Source organism: Coturnix japonica, chromosome 10, assembly GCF_001577835.2.
Source record: "Coturnix japonica isolate 7356 chromosome 10, Coturnix japonica 2.1, whole genome shotgun sequence".
Classification (NCBI taxonomy): Eukaryota; Metazoa; Chordata; class Aves; order Galliformes; family Phasianidae; genus Coturnix; species Coturnix japonica.
This window is the reverse complement of record NC_029525.1, coordinates 9,999,896-10,020,814: the sequence shown is the minus strand read 5'-3', so window position 1 is coordinate 10,020,814 and position 20,919 is coordinate 9,999,896. Positions and strand designations below refer to the sequence as shown.

The window sequence follows — 20,919 nt, the reverse complement described above, 5'->3', positions numbered from 1 at the left end:
CTTATGAGTTGCTTGGCTACTGCTGTAATACGAGTTGTATTAGCACACGTGGACAGAAAGATCTCTTTCTTTGGATACCCTGGTTTATCTAGCCTGGATGTCTTGTATTATTGAGAAATTGCCCATTGAATAGACACTCAGATGAGATAAAAGGGAAAAATTGGTGGTGGATTCAGAGAGATCAATAATGGTGTTTGTTTTATGAGTGACCCTGAAAGAAACAATAAGCACTTAGTTGCTGAAATTAGCTACTGCTTTAAAAATAGGAAGGAAGCTGTTAATGCAGCTGTAGAAAGAGGAGGAAAAAAAAATCTGGAATGACCTCAATAAAATAAGAGCATGCCCTGGTAAATGGTTGGTGCCATTACTGAATGGAAATCTGGCCTCGTACAGCTGGGGAGGCAAGAAGTAGATTTGGGTAGATGGTCTGTGTGGGGATGGTTACATTGATCTGGGCAAGAGGAAATCCAAGCAGGTAACCCAGTGTTTGGAGAGCAGTGTGTGTAGCAGTGTGTCTGTGTACAGGGGGTAGGAAGAGTGTTCCATGCTGGGAGGAGGACACAGCTTTAAAGTGGCAGTGCCACAGCAACTGGTTCAAAGGTGTATTTACTGTCTTCTGAATACAAATGTGCTGTTTTCTGACTGCCTGTTCCTGTCTTCCTCCTGCCCAGTGCCTTTATTTTCCTTTGAATTAGCACCTACTTGAGCTCCAGCTTTGCGAGTTATCTGATAATCCTCATATGTGAATAGCACTGTTAAAAAGCATCTGCCTGCAGTGATTGCAAAATGGCATTTGGGGCATTTTAACATGTTAGAGCTGCAAATAGGTATAAAATTTTCAGTGCAGTGCTTACAGCAGTGTGTAGTAAATAGAAATTGGTATCTGTGGCAGGCCCGGCATCATAAATGTGGGGATGGTTGCATGATAATTTTGAGCTGAATGAGTCTTCAGTCTTGTTGAGCAGACCCACACACAGCAAGACATGACACCTTAAAGTAAGAGCTAAAGCAACCCAAGGGAAGGGCTGAAAGGTAAGATTATGCTTATGAGATTTTGGTAGACTGGACGCTAAAAAGATAAGGCTTATAATACAGCGGTGTTATAGTTTAATACATTATTGGAGAATATTAAAAGCAATTGCTATTACTGAGTGACAGAATTCCAGAAGACTTTCAGTACAGAATTTGGGTGTGGGGGGGAGGCATTTTGGGCACTGACACACAGATGTTTCAGAAAAGAAACCTGTATCTCCATATATACAGATGGAGCTGGTGGGGTGACAGCTGTGGACCAAGGCCTGTGTTCTGATTGAATTTGGTCAAACACAAGAGACTTAGCCAGGAACAAGCTGGGTCCGTTGCAAGTATGGCAGCTTGGAAATATCAAAGTCTCAAACACATCGCAGAAGAAAAACCGCACATTTTAAGTGTTTGATATTTAAAACAGACCGTTTGTTTTCTTATTAGCTTGAGGATAAGGGAAGGTGGGTTTTCCCTGGCAAGGTTTATCTTTTTTGGCAAAGAATGACAGGCAAAAATCAGATTAGATCCAGAAAACTTCAAAGGGTCCATCAGAAATAGACAACAGATCTTTCTCTGTGTTTTTCTGCCAAAACACAGTCTGCAATCTTTTTCTCCTTGGCCATTTGGGACCTGTCCAGTCCTTCACCATGTGCTTTTCTCCTTTTTTCCCATTTGGTTGCTCTGTTCTATGACATCACTTTTGCCGTGTTACTAAATATGAGTCTCCTGTGACTTTTCTTGTACCAACTCTGGGCTCTTTCCTACTCTGTCCCTCTTTAATTATGTACCTCTCTCATACATCACTACTCAAAGAGCTGTAAGCAGTTTTTCTCAGCAGGTCTCTGCTCCTTTCTGGGCTGAGACAGGATTTGCTGATCACTGCTAAGGACTGACCAAGGAACTGACTCTGAAGGTGTTGGCTTCTTCACACAGCACTCCCTTGAATTCAGTTGTGTTGCATCTGAAAGGAGTTATTTAATGCAGCGAGATCTTTGTGGAGCTCTTTTTTACCATCTAAACATGCACCTGGTTGACACTTGTTGCTTAGAGAACTCACACTTAAACTTATATTTGCAAATATCAGGTCATATTTAGGGTGGGTGTGAGTGCCTTTTCAGTGAGTTCATCAGCACAGAGCACTGTTTCCTTCATTTCCTAAAACAAAAATAACAAGGAGTGAAGTGTGAACTCTCCCAGTGTTTGTAAGGTGGGGAACCTCAGCAACTGCTGTTGTTTATCCATACTCTTGTGTTCTGTTTTAAGTGTGACTTATAAACAGATTTCATCTGAGGATTGTAGCTTAAAAAGGAGCCGTCTTTATACATATAATTGGATCATAAGCTGTAAGTAAAACCTTTCCAATTGCTCTTGTTTGGCAAACGAATCATTTTGGGGCCGAGATGTTCTATGTTTGATATTAGCGCAGGCAGGAATATTGGGGGAACTTATTTAAAATTCACTTCCTTGCATCTCTCTCTCTGTCTTTTTAATTAGTTTAAATAACAATCCTCAAATGTGCAAGTCTGATCTTTTTGTGTAAATGACAATAGATGAATAATTTTCTCTTGCAGTGCTATGCTTTGTAAGTGGAAATGAAGCTAGTCCAGAACGAAGACAGTTGACTCACAAGTTTAGAGGCAATAAGCACTTACAGATTTTCATACTCGTTCCATGCACGCTTTTTGGTAGATGTTTTTCCTTCCCATGCTGAAGCTACTGAGTAATTAACTAGATAGATACATTCTTTGTCCTTTCAGGGAACTCAGTAGACTGTCAAGTCAACGCATGTGTCCTTTCTGTTAGTTCCCATTACATGCATTAATTGACACATCTCCTCTTTTCATTGTTGTGGTGGAGAACCTCTTAGGAGAACCTAATGGAATGAAGCATAGGCAGCAGAACAAGGCTGTCTGCAGTCTTAACTCTTCATTTCCTGCTTTCCCCATCGTAATACTAATTGACAATAGTCTTCCTGCATTTAGGGTGATAAAAATATTACAAGCCAGTGACTGCTGTCAGTAAGTGTATATAGTTGTCATCTGAGGGCAGGTGGAAGGATTTCCTGATAGTGCTGGAAAAGTGATGACAGTGTAGAGCTTTTGGCCAGGCTAACTGTTCAAACAAGCTAACTGAGCAGTGCAGACCTTCCCATTGTACAAAAGGCATCAGGGAGAACGAGGCTGCCTGAGGCCTCTCAGTAATACTGTAATTCAAGTGGTAAATATAGCAACAAACACTGGAAAATAGCTTTTGTGGAGCGGGCAGGAAGAGGATGTGGAGCTGGCTTTGTGAAGGTGCTGGGAATTAGCTAATGTCATGCTGCTTGTGTAGGTGCATTAGCACTTTTGAAGTCTGCCCTCTGTGTCGCCTGTATCTCTGACCTGTAGATACAGTGGGTATGTATGGGTGTCTATGTGCATACCTACTCTGTACGTATGTGTATGCAAACTCATATAAGTGATAGGTGCTTAATGGGTGTCACACCTCACCATGTTAGCGCTGCTCTTGACTGTGGACTCTGAAAGAGGCAGCATCAACAGGGGAGAGCCCAGTAGTTTGGCTTGAAGCACGGTAGGAACAACTAGAATAAACAGTTATTTTAAAGATTCCAAGAAATATTTGGCAGACGAGTGAGTATCGTGAATTAAAGCTTCTAAAACTTAAAGAAGGAAATGGATCCTTACTTCCTCCTCTGGGGAAGGTCCCTGTATTACTGCCTTTGCATTTCTAAGATTGTTTTGTTTCTTTGTTTAACAGCCAGTTCTAAACCTGATACCCAAACTGGAAATAAACTGCAGTTTCGTATCCAGTTCTTCTTTCTTCTACTCAGGCTGTTTGACAGGAGAGGCTTGATAATATGTATTTTTGTCTGAACAGCATATGAGACCTGGTGGTTTTTATTTTATATTAATCTGTTGTTTCAGAAAACAAAAGGAAGGTTGGATTTTGATTAAATACTGCAGCATTTTAATGAATGAATGAATGGCCCATGTTACAATATAGTTCCTGTTGCCTCATTCTGAAGTGCCCTGTCCTTCAGATGCTCTCAGGTCAGCCCATGCTGTATCTTTGCTGCACTAAAAAAAAAACAGATGAAGTTCTTGGATTTCAGCAAGATTTAATCCCCATCTCATGGCCTCTTATAAAGCCTTGCTGAAATCTGTAAATGCCTTCAGAGTCAACATGAAAGGAGGAGACCTTGTACCTTGCTCTGGGTAGCACAAAGCCCACAGCTGGAGGGGACAGGCATCCACAGACTTTGGGGTCCACCTGAGAAAAACACATTTAGATCCCTTTCAGTTTTTCATTAGCAGGCTGAAAGGATAATTAACGTACATCTGTAGCCCTGAAAATGTAAACTGGAAACAACTGTTTATTTTGCCTTGCAGCAACATGTAAAAAACCTAGAGAGACCATTTGCCAGCTCTGGTTTGGCTGCTCGAATAGAAGGCATCATGTAACAAAAGAGGGAAAGCAGAGCAAGGAATTTCATATGCCAGAGAATTTCTGTAAGACTATCAGTTAACGAAGCATCCTGCATGCAGCAGGGTTAGGGTCGGGGAGGAGGGGAGGAGTTCCAGGTTGTGTAGGGACCCTGCAGGATCGCTGCCTTGTCACACAGGTCATCAAGGAAACTGCGTATCCTTTGGGACTCAGTAACTTTGTAATCTTTGGGCTCGGAAAGCTCTGCTTGTGGAGCTGCTTTTAAACAGATCTGAAACGTCCGTCTGGATGTGCAGACCAGGTGGGAGAAGCAGGAATATGCAGATAGCGGAACAAATCATTGCAAAGAACAGTACTGATCTTCCAGTCCATCTCCTGATTGATTTATGCATTCTGCATTGAAAGTCATTAGATTCGAGCAGCTCTTTTTTTTTGCCAATTTCTCTTTGTCTCCCTGAGCCTTAGGCTGTGCAGTGCTCGAGCCTCCATGAGTGGGTTCTGTGAACCAGCCCTTCTATGAATGCAGGAGGACAGGCTGGTACCTCTGAAAGAACCAACCAGCCAAACGTAGCCATTCCCCATGTCCCTAACCTGCTGTTTGGTTGCTCCTTCTTCATGGGAGAGCTTTAGATGTCGGGCACTTAATGGTTTACCTTTTCCACAGCACGTATCAGTATCTTCCATGGGGCGGGAGGGAAGGAAGCCCTGATCAAGTGGCATGTAAACTAGGCTGTGTGACAGGCCTGCTGTCAGGTGACAGCAGGAAGCAGAGCCCTGTGCCTCAGGCTGGGCTTTGTGTCCTTCCTCCTTTCAAGGAGGTGCTGTGAAGGCTGAGCTGTGTGGTGTCTGAGTGTGGCGGGGTGGAGGCAAGGTGCCCATGCACGGCCTTATTCCTGGGTGTCAGTTATTGCTAAGCACTGAATCAGTCCCTTCAGCCCTGCTGGCTGCTGCTGTGTCATGTGCTGGCACCTGGATGTGTGTGCATCATGCGCTCCCTTCAGCTTTTACCAGCCCTCCTGGCCGTCCTGCTGAAACTGTTTTCCTGGGTGCGGTCACGCAGCGGGTGTCTGCCCGCTCCAGCAGGATGTGTGTTTGCATGTGGGATTTCTGCACGCTGCCCTGACCTTTGCAGCACATTGGCTGTCCATTATTGGCTTCCTGTAGTATTGCTGCTTCCATCTTTCTCTCTCTTAGGTTGCCAACCCATTTTCCCAGATGTGTTTGCCTTTTCCTTTTGCAGTCTAAGTTTTGGTTTGCCGTTGCAGCTCACATTTCTCACAGACCCAGTACTCTGAGTCATTTGTCAGATCCATTTCACTGTCGCTGGTTTTGGGGGAGTGGCAGCATGTTCATACACACACACAAGCATGAGGTTACCTTTGTGGTGCTGTGAAGCTCCCAGCCTGCTGCCCTGTGCTGCCTCATCCAGAGCATGGAGACAGATCCGGGCAACAAGGAACCCAAGCAAGGCAGCTCATGCCAGGCAATCTGCCCTACTATCGTGGCATCTTGTTTGCTTAAACTGGTCGGTTGCTCTCTGGTTTTCATCCCAGATGTCCCTCTTTCTACCTGACTCCGTGTACATTTGTATTTATGCAAGGACTTCGTGATACAGTGTTGTCTGGGATCCAATTAGGCAGCATTCACTCGGGATTAGCTGCATATGGAAGTGTTAGTACTATGGAGGTTGCTGTAGCTTAGCACCATGTCCTTGTTCTCAGTCCAGCTCACCCTACTGATGAGGAGCAGCCCCATGCAGGACCAGCTGCTGGGCTGGAGGGTCACTGCTCTGGTTGCTACATAACAGCAGAAGGAAAATGCTTTTCCCTCTAGTTGCGATCTCAAAAGACAGTGTCCCAAAGCAAGCTAAAGAGTTCAACTGCACAAAGATCCCTTGTTTTCAATAAAACCACTTACATGTGTGGTGCCCTGCCTGCAGAAACACCAGCGCCTTGGGGGGAAGGCAGGCATTCATCTCAAAGAGGAAAAAAAATAAAAGATGACATTCCTCACTGCAGTGCCTCTCCAAATACCAGGGCTTTTGTAAGATATTAGCAGTGCACCAAACTCCACAGATAATTCCTTTCGTATGGAGCCTGGATCAGGTGACACACATGTGTTTGCATTCTCAGGTATTCCCTTTTGCTGCTTTATATCAGGAGTTATTTTTCAAGATCTCCCTCTTGTGTGAGCTTTATTTTTCTTTGTCACACGGTATTTCTGTCGCAGCCTTTAGAGGAAGGTAGCATAAAGTTATTAAGCCTCGTGGCTAGAATTTTAATGTCTGCAGCAATACGTCACCTGTAATAAGCCTGTCCTGTCTGTTAATATTTTGCTTTCTCCACGTTTGTTTGAGATACTCTGCTTTGCAGCTTTCTGATGCCATTAAGGGAGCAGGTCAGTTTTCTGCACAGCTTTTTTGAATTGGTGCTTCTGGTGAAATGATGAGAGTTCCAGGTTAAGAGATGAACAGCGATTAGAGAAGACACAGTTGTCAGACAAGGCTCTAAAGCATTAAAATGCTGTGAATGTTTTCTCCTTGTCTATTGCAAGATGTTTTATGCCATCGCCTGCCTTACAAATGAGTGGATTCACCTGTGTGTATAATTGCCATGTTATTGTGCTGGATGGGACCTGATCACACAAAGGCAGAGGCTTTGTTTGTGCTGCCAAATTGCGTGCCCAGCTGTGCTGCAGGATCAAGCTCCTCACTGTTACGTTTCTAGAAGCTCATAATAATAAAGATTTTAGTGGCAATATGTTAAGAAGAATACCAGCTTCCTCAGCAGATGTGGGAGCAAGGGGAGCAATTTTTTAATGAGAAGCTTTTCCTTCTCCTGAAACACTTGCTGCTGGATGGAGTGTTGGTTTACTCCTTTGTTAGAGGTGGCAATGCACTTGACCTGGTGTCATATCAGGAATGTCAGAGCTGGCTGCAGGACAGGTCAGCTGGAAGGGACTGCCATTGTGTGGGGTGGAGCTGGGGTCTGTAGGATAAAAAGTACAAGCATTAAGAGCTACAGCTGTGGTTGCGAAAGATGGCTTGGACGTGGTACATGCCTTCACCAGTGCATTAAGAAGTTAAAGCAAAACAGTGTGCTGGCTCCATCAGTTAGGTTGTGCCATAGCAGAGGCTGGGGCAGTGATGAAAACCGCTGTTAAAGGACAACTGCTCAGCTTACGGTGACCCAAGGCTGTGTCCTTTTACTCTTTTGCAGGTACAGATCTGTAGTTTGTCAGCAGTTAGCAGGAAAGCCTGACTTTGAGTGAGAAGTGATTGCAGACCACTCTGTCTCATTGGCTTGCAGGTAGTTTGTGGTTTCTTATTCCCCATGGACTGACTACATGTTGTTGTACATGTGATTTGCACAACAAAATAATTAGACCTGGATGCCAATGGCATTTAGTGATTGCAATTCCAGACTCAGATCTTCAAACTGCTGTAGAGTCACCTCAGTGAGGATTGCTGCAGTCCTCTGATGTTATTTGTACTTGTTAGCTGCGCATACAGCTAACAAAACAGGTCCTGGAGGGGGAAGGTTTGCTGATCCCAGAGGTCCAGGTGGCTGCAACCTCCCAGGTCCCCAAGCTGGCACCTCACTGCAGCAGGTGAGTCAGGCTGTTTCCTTCTCTGTCTCTCAGATCTTTGTGTCTATGCCCTGTAAGCTGCGGGTTCATACCTTCACATTTCCGTACTCAAAACAATTCTAAACATGAGCTGTAGTGTCAACAGGGCTCTGTGTACCTTGTGGGAAGCTGGGACAGATCTTGCACCTGAGCTTGCAGTACTCCTCAGCCTGAGATATGTGCCATTCTGTCTTTCTTAACCGAGTCTTTGGGGAAGTGCTTTGCATTGGAAAAGAAATAGTAAATGCAGACAGCTGAGTTGGGGGGAGATTGCAGCCCTCCAGAAAGGTGCTTACCTTTTATCTTTAAGCATAGCAAAGTGAGTGTTAAGGACCAGCAACACTTCTTCCAGTAGCAACTTGGACGGGGAAGTGCAGAACAATGGGCAGGTGGAGCCGATGGACTTTGAGTACAAAACTTGGTAGTGTTATATAAGCAAATGTCAGTGCCCTGGGCATGCTGCATCTGGCTGGAAAGGTTCTGATCAAACTGACTGAGCAAAATGTCCAATTGTATGAATAGCACATTCTTCCTTAAACAACAAACAAACAAACAAGAAACATGAATGAAATAGTAACATCCTAGCATACGTATTGAAGGCCTACAAATAGTCCTCAGCTTCACATGTTCTTAAAGCATTATTCATTCGCTCCTTCCAGCAGATCTGATGTGATGGGGCAGGATGCACTGGGCATGTAGGGGAGGGAAATGGTGCAATTTTTGTGTCCCTTTGGCTTACCAGGAGAGAGTGGCAAGAGAAAAATGAGGTGTTTGTGTGTGTTCAGCCCTGACAGCTTCTCATTTGTTGTGTCTCGACTGCTTAATTAGATTTTATTTCTGCATGTCTTTCAAACACATTATTGTATATCTGCATTTCTCGCAGTCTTTTAATATTTCAAGACAAAAATATTTGTAGTAAGATGATAAAGTAGAATAACCAAATGTTGTCATCATCATACGCTTCAATGAGGAGTTTGTGAGCGCAGTGGTTTGTTCAGCTGGATGCATGTTGCAATCTAGTTTGATAACAGGGATAATTCAGACAAAGGAGAATCAGACATCACTGTGCTTATGCTTAAAGGTAATCAGAAGTAAATGCAACGTGCCTCAGGACTGGCGGCGTTTGTTAGAAATGAACAGCCTTTCACCACCTCTTCACAAGTAAAAAGTAATTTTGTGAGCCGTGAAACTTAAGAAGATGATTTTTCTCTGGCACACCTTTGTGTGGGTTCCCTGCTGGCTCTCACTGCAGCTCAGCTTGCTCAGCAAGCTGCCTCTCAGTGTATCCACTGCTTGTCTGTCTGTCCTCTGATGGACAGCCTGTTTGTCACAAAACATGGGGATGCTTAGTAGACCTTGGACTTTTCCTCTTCTGTCCAGTGTGGCCAACTTGGCTGGAGTTATTACAGGTAAGAGTCTGGCTGATAGTTGTGTGATCACATTCTTTCACTTCCTTAGGAAACAGACTGGAGGAAAAAAAAAACCAAACTCCCAGTGTTAGCACTGTTACTTTGCTATAAGTGGCAGGGAAACATTTCATTTGGAGAAAATGGAGTAGTTTTGCAATAGCCCAACTTTGGTGTGTGGGCAGTGGGAGGATTGTGACCTGAAATCCTCATCTGACCCAGCTGAAACTGTCTTCTCTTGGCGACACCTCGCTTCTCATCGGTGGGCCTCAGGTGCTTGGTAGGAAGTGCCATTGTCCCCATTTGTAATGAGTGAAGGAGAGCAGCAGTGTGGCCAACGTCATCCCAGAGGCTGTTGGCAGAGGCTTTGTATCTGCTGAGCCTCCACCAGCATCCCTGTCCTCCAGCCCTGAAAGCTCATGGAGGCCTTGAATCACACCAACACATCTGTTACCTACAAAGCTGTGAGTACAGGTACTAGTCATGCAGAACTAAGCTTTGACCCCATTTTCATACTGAAGATGAAAGCTGCTCTGCAGAAAGTGCGTTTCAACTTTCTGTCTTAAAAATATGCTGCTAATTAGGGATGTAAGGGGGCAGAACTCAGCTGCAGGACTGCTCATCTTTCCTAGCGAGACACTGCCTGCCAGCATTGTTTGGACTCCAACTAACCCTTCATTGTCTTCTATCTCGTTGAGGTCCTGAGCATGCACAGAAAGAAAGGATTGATGTCTTTATATTGTCATTTCTGGCTGTCTGCAGGATCCCCTTCAGCCATTTTCAGCAGTGCTCAAAAGTATGCTCTGCTGTTTTTAATCTTGTTTTGCTTTTTGTTTTTGCTGGTGGCACTCTTCCATGCCCAGAGACTTTCTTAATTTTTACTTTTGTAGCTGTGCAATTCCACCTTAATTAAGCTGGATTCTGCTTCTAGTCTCACCCTTCACAGAGTTATCTCTTTTAATGGGTGAAAAAGTGCATATGCCAGCATTCCGCAGTGCGAGTTCTAGTATGTGATGTGCATCAGGGAGAGAGCTGTGCTCTGCTTCAAACACTGTGTAGTCCTGATAAAGGAGAGCAAAATTCTGCAGTCTCCAACCAGCTCTAGTTGGGTTTTTGTTCAGTTCCATGCTACAAAATGTTTAGGTTGGAGAAGGTTGGATTATGTGTATTTTAATTATCATTGTGATTATTTAAATTTTAGGGTCCTTTGGGGGGAAAATATGTATTTTTTTACATTTTTACTGAGCAATGTTTTAAACAATGGCTTAGAAAAGATATTGCTGTGCTGCTGACTCCCAGTAGCGTCAGCTATTGAAAAGTGTATTAAATCCACGTGAATAAAAGCTACATGTTGTTGAAACACAAAATATCCCATTGTAATAATGGATTCTGAAGAGTATTGCTCTTATCCGTTTAGAGCTTTGCTAAGAAGCTAACTGCAGAAGATCAAGCTGCTTGCATGTGTTGGGCAATCGTGAGCAGCTCAAACCACTTTCCAGCAAAAATACTATAGGCCTTTGCTTGACTGCTGTGCAGGGACTCCAGGGATTTCAGTGGGAGATACAGATCTCTGCAATGCTTCTGTGTACTTTTGCCAATCAAAGGCATTTACAGCATGTCAAAACAATCAGTGATTGCTGCTCTGCAGTTTTAGGTCTCTCCTTTTGCAAAAGAAAAGGCCTCGTTCTTGCGGTTGCGGTGCCCACATAAGCATCTCTGAATGCCGCAGTAAAGCTTTCTTTCATGTGGACCTGATAGATATTTTTTTATGGGTTTTTGTCAGTGTGGAATTGTGTTGGGACATAATGGATCAGGATCTGGGAACTGTTCTGGCCCGTGAGCCACCCCGACAGACTGGAATTCATGCTTCTAACTGGCAGCATATCTGCAGCACAGGGGTTTTGGGCAGCCCTGCGGTCCCTTGGAGTGATGGGACGGACCTGGGATGTCCTTTGCTGTGCCAGGCAGCACTGCCTCTGCCTTGGCTGCGGCAGTAATGTAAGCCTCTGCAGGAAGCTGCTCTCTGTAGGCACACAGACACAGCTTGCGGCTCCGTCACACAGACATGTTTCCCATTTTACAGGGAATGCAGAGCTCTGCAGAGCAGAACACCCAGGAGGGGCTGCAGCCCCCTCTGCTTCTGCAGCAGCCCTCCCAGGGAGCAGATCCTCCTGCCTTGTCCTGCAGGGGATGGTTTGTGGACAGGGAGTTCTGCTGTTCCGGGGGGGCAGCTCAGTGCTGGGGCTGTGGGGATGCAGCTGTGGACTGTGCCCCCCAGCTGAGCCCCTCTGCCACTGAGCCAGCATGAGCAGTGGGAGGACTGCTGAAGCCAGGCTGAGAGCAGGCCAGGAGCACTACCTGAGAGGTCAGTAATTACTCAGCACCACTGAGAGCAACATATTCAAGCTGCTTATACATCCTGGTCTGCGCACCACAATGTAGGCAAGCAGATTTCTTGCTTCCATGCTGGTAGCCCCTAGCAACACCATTTCATAAAGCCCTGCCCTGGGTTGAGAGGTCCAGGCTGCGTTTTCTGTTCAGCATTTCTGACCCTGGAAGCCTGGCATTTGTTTACCAAATGAAAAAGCACAGTTACATCTTTAAAGCTCTGCTGCTTGGTTGGCAAACAAACGTTGGGAAGTGCAGCTCTGCTGAGGCTGTGCAAAAAAAAAAGCGATTGTGATTCATTAAGCAGATGATAGTGATGGGAGGAAAGGGGATAAAACTTGCAATCTGAAACCACCTGTGTTAATTTTAGCCATAATGGAAGCGGCTGCCCATCATGTCGCTGCACGTATCAGATTTGCGCACCATGCGCTGCTCTCCCCCCATCTGTGGCAGTGAGCTGCATCCTGCTGCTCTGCTCTTTGGATGCAGGTTATAGAATCTGTTTGCTTCCTTCCAGCAGCAAAATGCAGCAGCCTGGCTCCCCGATGATGGAGTCGTTAGGGAGGTTTCTGTGACTACAGCACTGCACCCCAGCACGGGTGCACTCATCTCTTTTGTTCCCGGTTCCAAGCAGCGATGCTTCCCTCACCCGTATGCTCATGCACCCGCGCTCGCTCTCTCTCTCTCCCTCCCTCCTTCCCTCCCTCTCTGCCTTTGATCTTGCTGATACGGGGAAAAATATCAGCTCCAAATCTTCAGCTTATTTAACCAAAGCATCTTGTAGGATGGGAATAATTTGTGACTGAGTGCAGCAGCAGGGGGCTGCAGTATGGTTGCTTGTACAGCTTGCTTTCCATTACGACAAAACGGCAGCAATCACCAAGGAGTGCTGGGGCTGTTCTGCAGCTAAATAAGCACTTAGAGCCTCGCCGTTCACAGGGGACTGAGGAGGGGTGCTGAGAACAGAGAGCGCACAAAGCTCACATCTCCTGCTCCCTCATTTACAGCTGGTGGAAGAGGTCTTCCTGAATGGCAGAGAGGGTCTCATCCTCCCTAAATTCCCTGGTGTTTTTGTCATGGATGTAAATGGCTGCAAGACATCGTCACTGCTTCATATTTGGCCCCATTATAGTACAAGAGAGAGAAGCCTGAGAGCTGGGGGGCTCAAGGCAAAAGCAGCAAAGGCAGGAGAAGTCCTGACCTCAGCCACACAGCGAAACATTTGAGTGAGAGCATTAGCAGCCTGACCTTGAGATGTTTACTGCAGACTGATACTGCGTGTGTGTGCATGCCAACTTCTACAAGTTATGGAAAGTTTCCTACGGCTCCCTGCAGTGATACCCAGTCTGAGGGGCACTCAGATGAACAAAGGAATATGCTGTGACGTGGGGGGCAGGTGAGAGGTGTGTGACAGACACGTGTGCATCCCGTCTGGTACCACTCCATAGCCAGCAGAGTGAGTTGCTGGGATTATGACAAGGGGCTTAACTGCCCTGGGATGCTGCTTAGGAAAGGATCCTTACTGCCTTGTAGTGCAGCACAGTGTATGATGTAAGATCCCTGTTCCCTTCTGGTCAGCATTCCCTGCTAAGCATGTCTTCATTCCTGCACATTACTGATCATTTACAGCTGCTAGCTTTATTTTCTGAGAAAGCCTTAAAGGGCCGAGGCAGTAACTGGGCTGTGCTGTGCTGTAACACAGACTGGAGCTGGCTCCACATTTCAAGCAACCGAAGATCCCGTCGTGTCCCAGCAGACATTGTTTGTCTCAGTCACAGGAGCCCACATTTTTCTGGGCTCTTGTCTGTCTCTGGACATCATCCTTGTCACCACGCAGAGGAGGATGGCTGCAGTGCTGTCAAGGTGTATTACCCCAGAGCTTGGTAAACTGCCAGCATGGCCTTTGTTGCTCCGAAGCATGGTGTCAAGCAGCACATGATGTGTTGTGGAGTGAGACATATTATCTCCCTGCCATCCTATCAGTTTGTAAAGTGACTTGCAGTGTTTTTCCCTTCGTACTTCCTCTCGCTGTTACAGTCATATAACTGTATTTAAGTCATGAATTATTGAGCTAATAATCACGTTATGGGCACTTACTTATAAACAATAGTGAATGTCAGAAAATAATGAGTTCTGGAAAAATACCTTTGGCGATCTTTTTCCTGCATATTGCTGGTGATGAAGAGCCCCCCCAACAGCCTGTTGTGTTGTTTGTGTACCTTCTTACGTGCAGCTGAATGAGAACTGAATGTGAGCCTCCAACTTCCAGCAACGTGCATCTTCCTTTTGTGTGGATGAGTAGTGCATTCTCCTTCTATTTGTCAATTCATTGGCTGTGTTAAATAAGAGAAGGGTGCCAGCACAGTGCTACAGCCTGCACTGTTATGGCCCTGGCTGCAGGACATGTTCTGGAGGTCTCATCCATCCCCCATATAGGCATAATTTCAGAGAATGCTCCACTTAGGCCTAGAAGGTGAGCACCCATTCCTTTTGCAGAGAGGAGCCCTGTGATGTTCCAAACATGGCTCTGGTTTCTCTGTCCCCTACCAGTGTTCCTTCAGCAAGACCAAAAGGACCTGGATTAGTGTCAGTGCCCAGAGTCCTTTGAGAGTTGCATAGCCAGCAGATGCTTTGCAGTGAAGGAGAAGATCCTTTGAAAACAATCTGGTGTTTATTAATCAACAAGAATTCAGTATTTGGGGTCCTTCAGCTGGAATAGAGAAGGAAAACACATGTGGGCCTGGTCTCCTGAGTGAAAACAGGCAGGTTGCTTCTCCTGGCTGCACTGAAGAGCAGATTTTTTATGGCAGTGCTATGTCAGCACCTTCCTTTCAGTTCCAGTGACATTTGGCAGGACTCTGTATGCTTAAGTTCAGACTGGATTGCTTAAGATGCAGGCAGCAAGCCACTCACCTGCTCTGTAGTGTTGCCCTGTAGATTTTTAGATTCACTGGGCTCTCACTTCTTAACCAGAGTTCTCTGGATACTTCATTTTAGATGCTCACACATGCCCAGAAGCAGTATTTCTGGTAAGAGAGGCACTGTCTTAGAGTCATCAAGGTTGGAAAAGATCTCCCAGATTATTGAATCACAGAACCAGTAAGGTTGGAAAGTCTACTAAGATCATCCAGTCCAACCATCAACCCATCACCACCATGCCCACTGTTGGGCCCATGTTATATGAAGCTGCACTGTGTTTCTTGTTTGTGTGGACAGGCACCTGGGCTCTGCTGTTGTGTTGCAGGGGACCGTAAACTTTGAGCTGGACAAAATGGAGGGGCAGGGGAATGGCCAAAAGCAGGTGTTGGGGCTCCAGGGGAAGGAGGGTGCTGGTGCCTCTTCCCTGATGTGCGTTGTGTGTTCTGCACTGGGTGCCAGTGTCACCCCTGGTGTGAGGTGGGCTGGTGATGCTGCTCCAGAGACTCAGAGATGCCATTTGTTCCCATTTGCTGTAGGAGTTATTTAGGGAACCCTGTGAGACAAACATATCACTCTCCAGGCTTCTGAGCCTTTGAGGAGGCAGCATCCAAGTTTAACAGTTCAATTGAGCAGACTTGATTTTATTGCCTTCACATGTTGCAGTGCTTATGAAATCATCAAATCTTTGCCTGCCCGCTGGTCTTCTGGTGTCTCTCTGAAGTGTTTTGTTGCAGCTGGGCAGGGGCTCTGCCACAGGACCCCACACTTGGTAGTAATGCTGTGTCCATTTCTGTCTTGCAGATTGATGAACTCCCTGAAGGAGCTGTGAAGCCTCCAGCAAATAAATACCCCATCTTCTTTTTTGGGACTCATGAAACGTAAGTGAACAAACAAGGTCTTTTCCATTGAGACTGTCATCTTCTGCTTTAGCTGAAGTTGCCTCCACTGTTTTTATTGGAACAAATCCTAACTAAAGCCATTGGAAGACTAGAGATAGGTCATAAGAGCCCAGCTCGTTTGTGTTAACTTACCAGAGTAAAACCTGAAGGTAGGTGTACATGATAGCAGAGATCAGACTGTTGTATTCAGACACGTTTGGGTTCCTGCCCTGGATGAGAACTCAGTCGTCAGTAAAATGAAAGGAAGCAGACCCTGGAGTCTCACGCAATCCTCACATAGCTTTGAAATATATGCATTCCTTTGAGATTTGTGCTGGGGATACTGTGGGATGGAGCTCTCACAAGTGATGGAAGAACAGAGCTGGCTGACCTCGTAGGGAGGGAGAAGGATCAGAACAGAGAGGGAAGTTAGGTACCATAGTAATTGCTACAAAGTACAGAGGTTCGCCTTGTAATCCAACCAGCCTCCAGTCTATTTTAAACAGTATCTGAGCTGGCTTTTAAAACATCACCGTTTCTATTTGGTATGTAATATTTACATTGTAAAGCTTTCCTGCTTGCAAGGAAGGAGCTTTTTGGAAATTCTTAAGAAAGGAGACATGAAAAAAATGAAATTCTGATCACATTTAAATTCAGTTGTAGAGGTTTGAAGTTATACTCCATGTTTTTGTTTTCTTCTGAGTTCTGCAGCTATTCCATAACATAACAAGGTCCCCAGCTCCTATATCACGTTTCATTTTTAAGAACTTTAAGGATAGTTTCTGCATAATCACAATCAAAATAGCTTCTAGTTAAACTAATTCCTGCTGCTGCTGTAGTGAAATAATCTGATGCTTTTATATGTTGTAAAGTACTGCTGCTATCGTGAGATTATCTAAAAGGAGAAACAAAAAATAAACTTCTGATGCCTCGAAATCAGAAACCAAAATGAAATTTTAAACATTTTTCTTGAGAGTCATTTTGAGGGGGGGAAAAACAAATATCTGTCCACTGTTATTCCAAATGAGTGAGCCCCAAACTGCTGATCTCTTTTGTTTTGTAGTTCAGTAGTCTGTGATCTCACTGCAGCATCTGAAAGTGGAAAGTGTTTGGTAGTTATTGCCGTAGTAATTGAGGAAGCCCAACTATTGATAATGAACTGTAGATTGCAGCTCGTGAGTTTTATAGCTGAGCAGTAGAAACTGTTACACACTCCCAGTGGCAATGAATGCATTTCAAAGATGTGGATGAATTTTCAGTGTTCACTGTACACAGAATCACACATAAAAGACTGTATAAATATTTCCATACGTTACTGTTGAGAGAAATTAAGGTAAGTTATGGAAAGCTTCCTAAGGTTTCTCTTTGTTATCTGTGTTAGAAGTGCTTGTTCTTGTTGGTGTTGAGTGGATCACTGCACCTCAGGAGCCCACCTGCATAAATGGGCAGCTTCTGCACCCAGGATGTAAGGAGAATAACGGAGGGGTGAGGGGTGGGCTCCCAGACCCTGTGCTAACAGACAGCACAGGGAGAGCTGCAATTGCTGGGATCATCAGGAAAGTAGGAAGGTGATTATAGTGTAGGATGATGTAACTTCTTCGGCTCTGATCATTGGTGACATGGAGTCTTCCACGCAGGAATGAAGTATTGTCTTATGTTTTTAACTTCACTGTTTTTAATGTAACTTATGATTAGGGGCCTGCTTTGCAGAGGGGCTGGACTCAATAATCTCTGAAGGTCCCTTCCAGCCCCTACAATTCTGTGAATAGCTCTCCTTGTACTGCAATACAGAGCACAGATACAGAGAACCAATGGAAGGAAAATGGTGCTTTCTTCAGGTTTATACAAGAGCTTTGAATTGTGCTGTAAATTAAGCAAAGCAGGATAAATGACCATTCTTTTTGTTTTTCACCTGCATTGTGGTGTCTGTACCTAAGATTAGTTGGTACAGCATGTAGCTGACACGCAGCAGCAGGGCACAAACTCTTCCTTTGCTGTGCTGTCTGAAAAAACAATTTGGCCACAAGCACCCTGTGTGTCTCATTGTTTCCTTGTATTACTCATCTGCCTATACTCACCCATTGTTTCTTCTTATACAAAACTGTAAGATTTTTGGGGAAGAGAACATTTTTATTGTGTTTGCACAGAACCAGCACGTGGGGGGCTTCATTCCATGGCAGAAACTGCCAGGCTTCCTGGCAGTGTTGATGCTGATAAATGCCTCTGCTTTTTCTGTCTGGTAGTAGAGGGGTACAGTTTTGCCCCTGAGTTCTACGCATTCCTTAAATGCTTTATCTTTTCATACGGTATTATTTTTAGGCCTTTCTGGAATTGTAACACATAGGATTGGAGGTTTGGTCTCTTGCTATTGCAGGCAATTACGTCATATAATCCCTTTCATAAACTGTTGGAGTGCCAGTTCCCAGCAGCAGTTAATATAATAAATGAGACTCGGTTTAGTTGTTTCTAGAGAGACACAGCGTGAGTTTGCAACTTCAAACATGGGGATGGTGAGCCAGTCCATGAAATCAGACTCACAGCAGTAACCCAAAGCCAGTGGGTAGACGGATGAATGAATAAATAAAATGAAAAACAACAAAAAAAATGAGAATGAGTAGAAGAATAAGAAAAGCGTTTACTCTGTTAATGTTTTTAATTTGAACAGAAGTCTAAGTCCTTTTTTTAATGTATGTTACCTTTGTTAAAATGCAGTGCGTTCCTGGGGCCCAAAGACCTTTTCCCATATAAAGAATACAAAGATAAGTTTGGGAAGTCGAACAAACGAAAAGGATTTAATGAAGGCCTGTGGGAAATAGAAAACAACCCTGGAGTAAAGTTTACTGGATATCAGGTAAATGAGTTTCACTTCTATTTCTCCTTATCTTTGTTTTCTTCTTTGAAGACTTCTTATCTATGTAAACATTGTATGAGTGATGATGGAATGGCCTGGTTTTGCTGGAGCTAGAAAGTTTCACAGCTGGTGATTGGAGTAATAGAAAGACAACTGCAGTCCTGCACTGTGTGACAAACTGAGCTTTAATGGTGCTGCAGAGCCCTTTGCTTTCTCTGAAATTCTGGGGTGGTGAGGGGAAGATTCTGCAGCACATTTAGCTGAATTAAAAATGGAAGGTTTTGTTTGCTCCCCAAAACCACAACTTCTTCTTTCTGTTGTTTATTTTATATCAGGTTTAGTGTATTTTACCCAGACCTCAAGGTCACGGCACTTTTGATTTTTACATTGGTCAAATATAGCACATAGGATACCACTGCATGTGTTGTGAGGGGTGAGAAGGCAGTTTGGGGCTGCTGTTCCCAGACTGTAGCTGCTGTGCAACAGCTCTCCCTGTTGGATGTTGGGAGGAAAAAGTCAGCACAGCTGGGGAGGGAGCGAGAAGAGCAGTCAGTGGGCTGCATAAAGCCAGAGAACTTTTCTCATTAAAAAATGGGGTCCTTTGAAGGTAGAAATCACCTCCAGAAGATAGCAAACGCCTATTACATTATTAGCAGAAAGCCCTACAAACCAGAGATACGGACCACCTGCAGACAAGCTGCTGCTCCTCTCTGTTCCTGTTTCATATTTTCAGCCCTACAGATGTTTTGCATACACTTGGGGATTTAAAAAACTATAGCAAATAGGCTGTGGGAGATGGGCTGTCAAAGAGCTCTCAGCCTTCTGGTCAGTGTTTGCTTTTTCCTAATACCTTTTCTTGCCCTTTGGGGAGCCTGTAACAGCCATCTTTTCTCCAGAATAAGTCTCCCCTACTCAGCCAAAATGTAGAGGTTTCTATAGCTTTGCCCAAAGTAGAACTCGCCAGGTCTCTCCACTGAGTTCTCCAGTCCAAGCACTTTTGTTATCAGATCAGTTTCTGTGTAAATCCTTCAGAATGTGCTATCCCAGGATCTGTATCTAATAACGGTTTTCAAGTGGTGGCTGAGAAAACTGCCTTTACAGCCCTTTCTCTTGTTAATTGCAAGAATATCCCAAGATCTTCCTGTCTAGAACGATTAAAGTGTAAGTTCTCAATACTGGGGCTTTCTGTTAATTCAGAACAGCAATTACAAAACAGACTGTAGTGATATTTGTGTTATCTACATTAGTATTGTTATCCTTTGTCACTATTGTTACTTTAAAGGCAATTCAGCAACAGAGCTCATCAGAAACTGAGGGAGAAGGAGGAAATACAGCAGATGCCAGCAGTGAGGAGGAAGGTGATCGGGTAGAAGAGGATGGAAAAGGCAAAAGAAAGAACGAAAAAGCAGGCTCAAAACGAAAAAAATCTTACACTTCAAAGGTAATCTGAGTTTTTCCATTGGTACCCAGGTGCATTTCTAATCAGTACATCATGCACCTCGTGGCAATCTGTCCTTCCTTCTTCAGCATTTTAATTCCATTGCCATATCTGTAGTGTTCAACCAAGACAAGGGAAAGTGTTCTTGCTGCTTGAGACAGCCTTGGTGAGATAGCAGTTGAAATACTCTACCCTGTTCTTGAGCTTTGGGAAGTTATATGGAAGGAGTATGGAAAGAGTAGCCAGAGGTTTCTCAGATTTTTCAAGGAGTTGAGGAGCTGGATACATTTGGAAAGCTATTGCCCCATAAAGAACTATTTAAGTACTTTTAGAGTTGTGCCTCTTGCAAAATGTCAGCTGAGGTTTGGTCCTTGTCTAGGAGAATTCAAGATTACTTCTCCTGCCTTGAAGATGTGTGACCACCACAGATATTGTGGTAAAAGGTAAAAGGTAGCGTCGGGTCAGGTGTGCTGTCTGTAAGATACTTCAGTACAGTAAAGAACAGAATCAGAGTGAAGAAGAGCCATTCAGGTTGCCCAGAGAGGTGGTGAGTGCTCTGTCCCTGGAGATACTTCAGGTCAGGCAGGACGGGGCTCTGAGCGCCTGATCAGCTGTAGGTGTCTCTGTTCAGTGCAGGGAGTTGGACCAGATGGCCTTGAAGGGTCCATTCCAACTCAAACAGTTCTTTGATTCTGTGATTCTAAGGACTAATTCTGTAAGCAAGAAGTAGGGTAATTAATTACTCCCATTCTAGTGCTTGCCTACTCTGTGAATATCAAAGTAACAGGACAGATGAGAAAGCTTAGGGTAGTGTGTCTCAGAGGGCCGTGTAATGGCTGGTCAGTGTAATCACCTGTGTAGGCGACAACTGCGGGTTGAAGTGGATTCTACTCTTGACATCTGTGTGTAAGGGAGCAGTGCTGCAGTCACTTCTCCAGTTCTGTG

The 20,919-nt window shown here is 44.7% G+C and overlaps 1 protein-coding gene across 1 annotated transcript in view; it reads left to right on the top strand.

Annotated features, from left to right (window-relative positions):
- Positions 1-20,919, top strand: part of HDGFL3 (HDGF like 3) — a 32,533-nt gene that overhangs the window by 3,759 nt on the left and 7,855 nt on the right. The window contains exons 2-4 of the mRNA XM_015872976.2: positions 15,609-15,685; positions 18,398-18,536; positions 19,819-19,977. Of these exons, the coding sequence (XP_015728462.1) occupies positions 15,609-15,685; positions 18,398-18,536; positions 19,819-19,977 (375 nt within the window). The remainder of the gene's footprint in view (positions 1-15,608; positions 15,686-18,397; positions 18,537-19,818; positions 19,978-20,919) is intronic.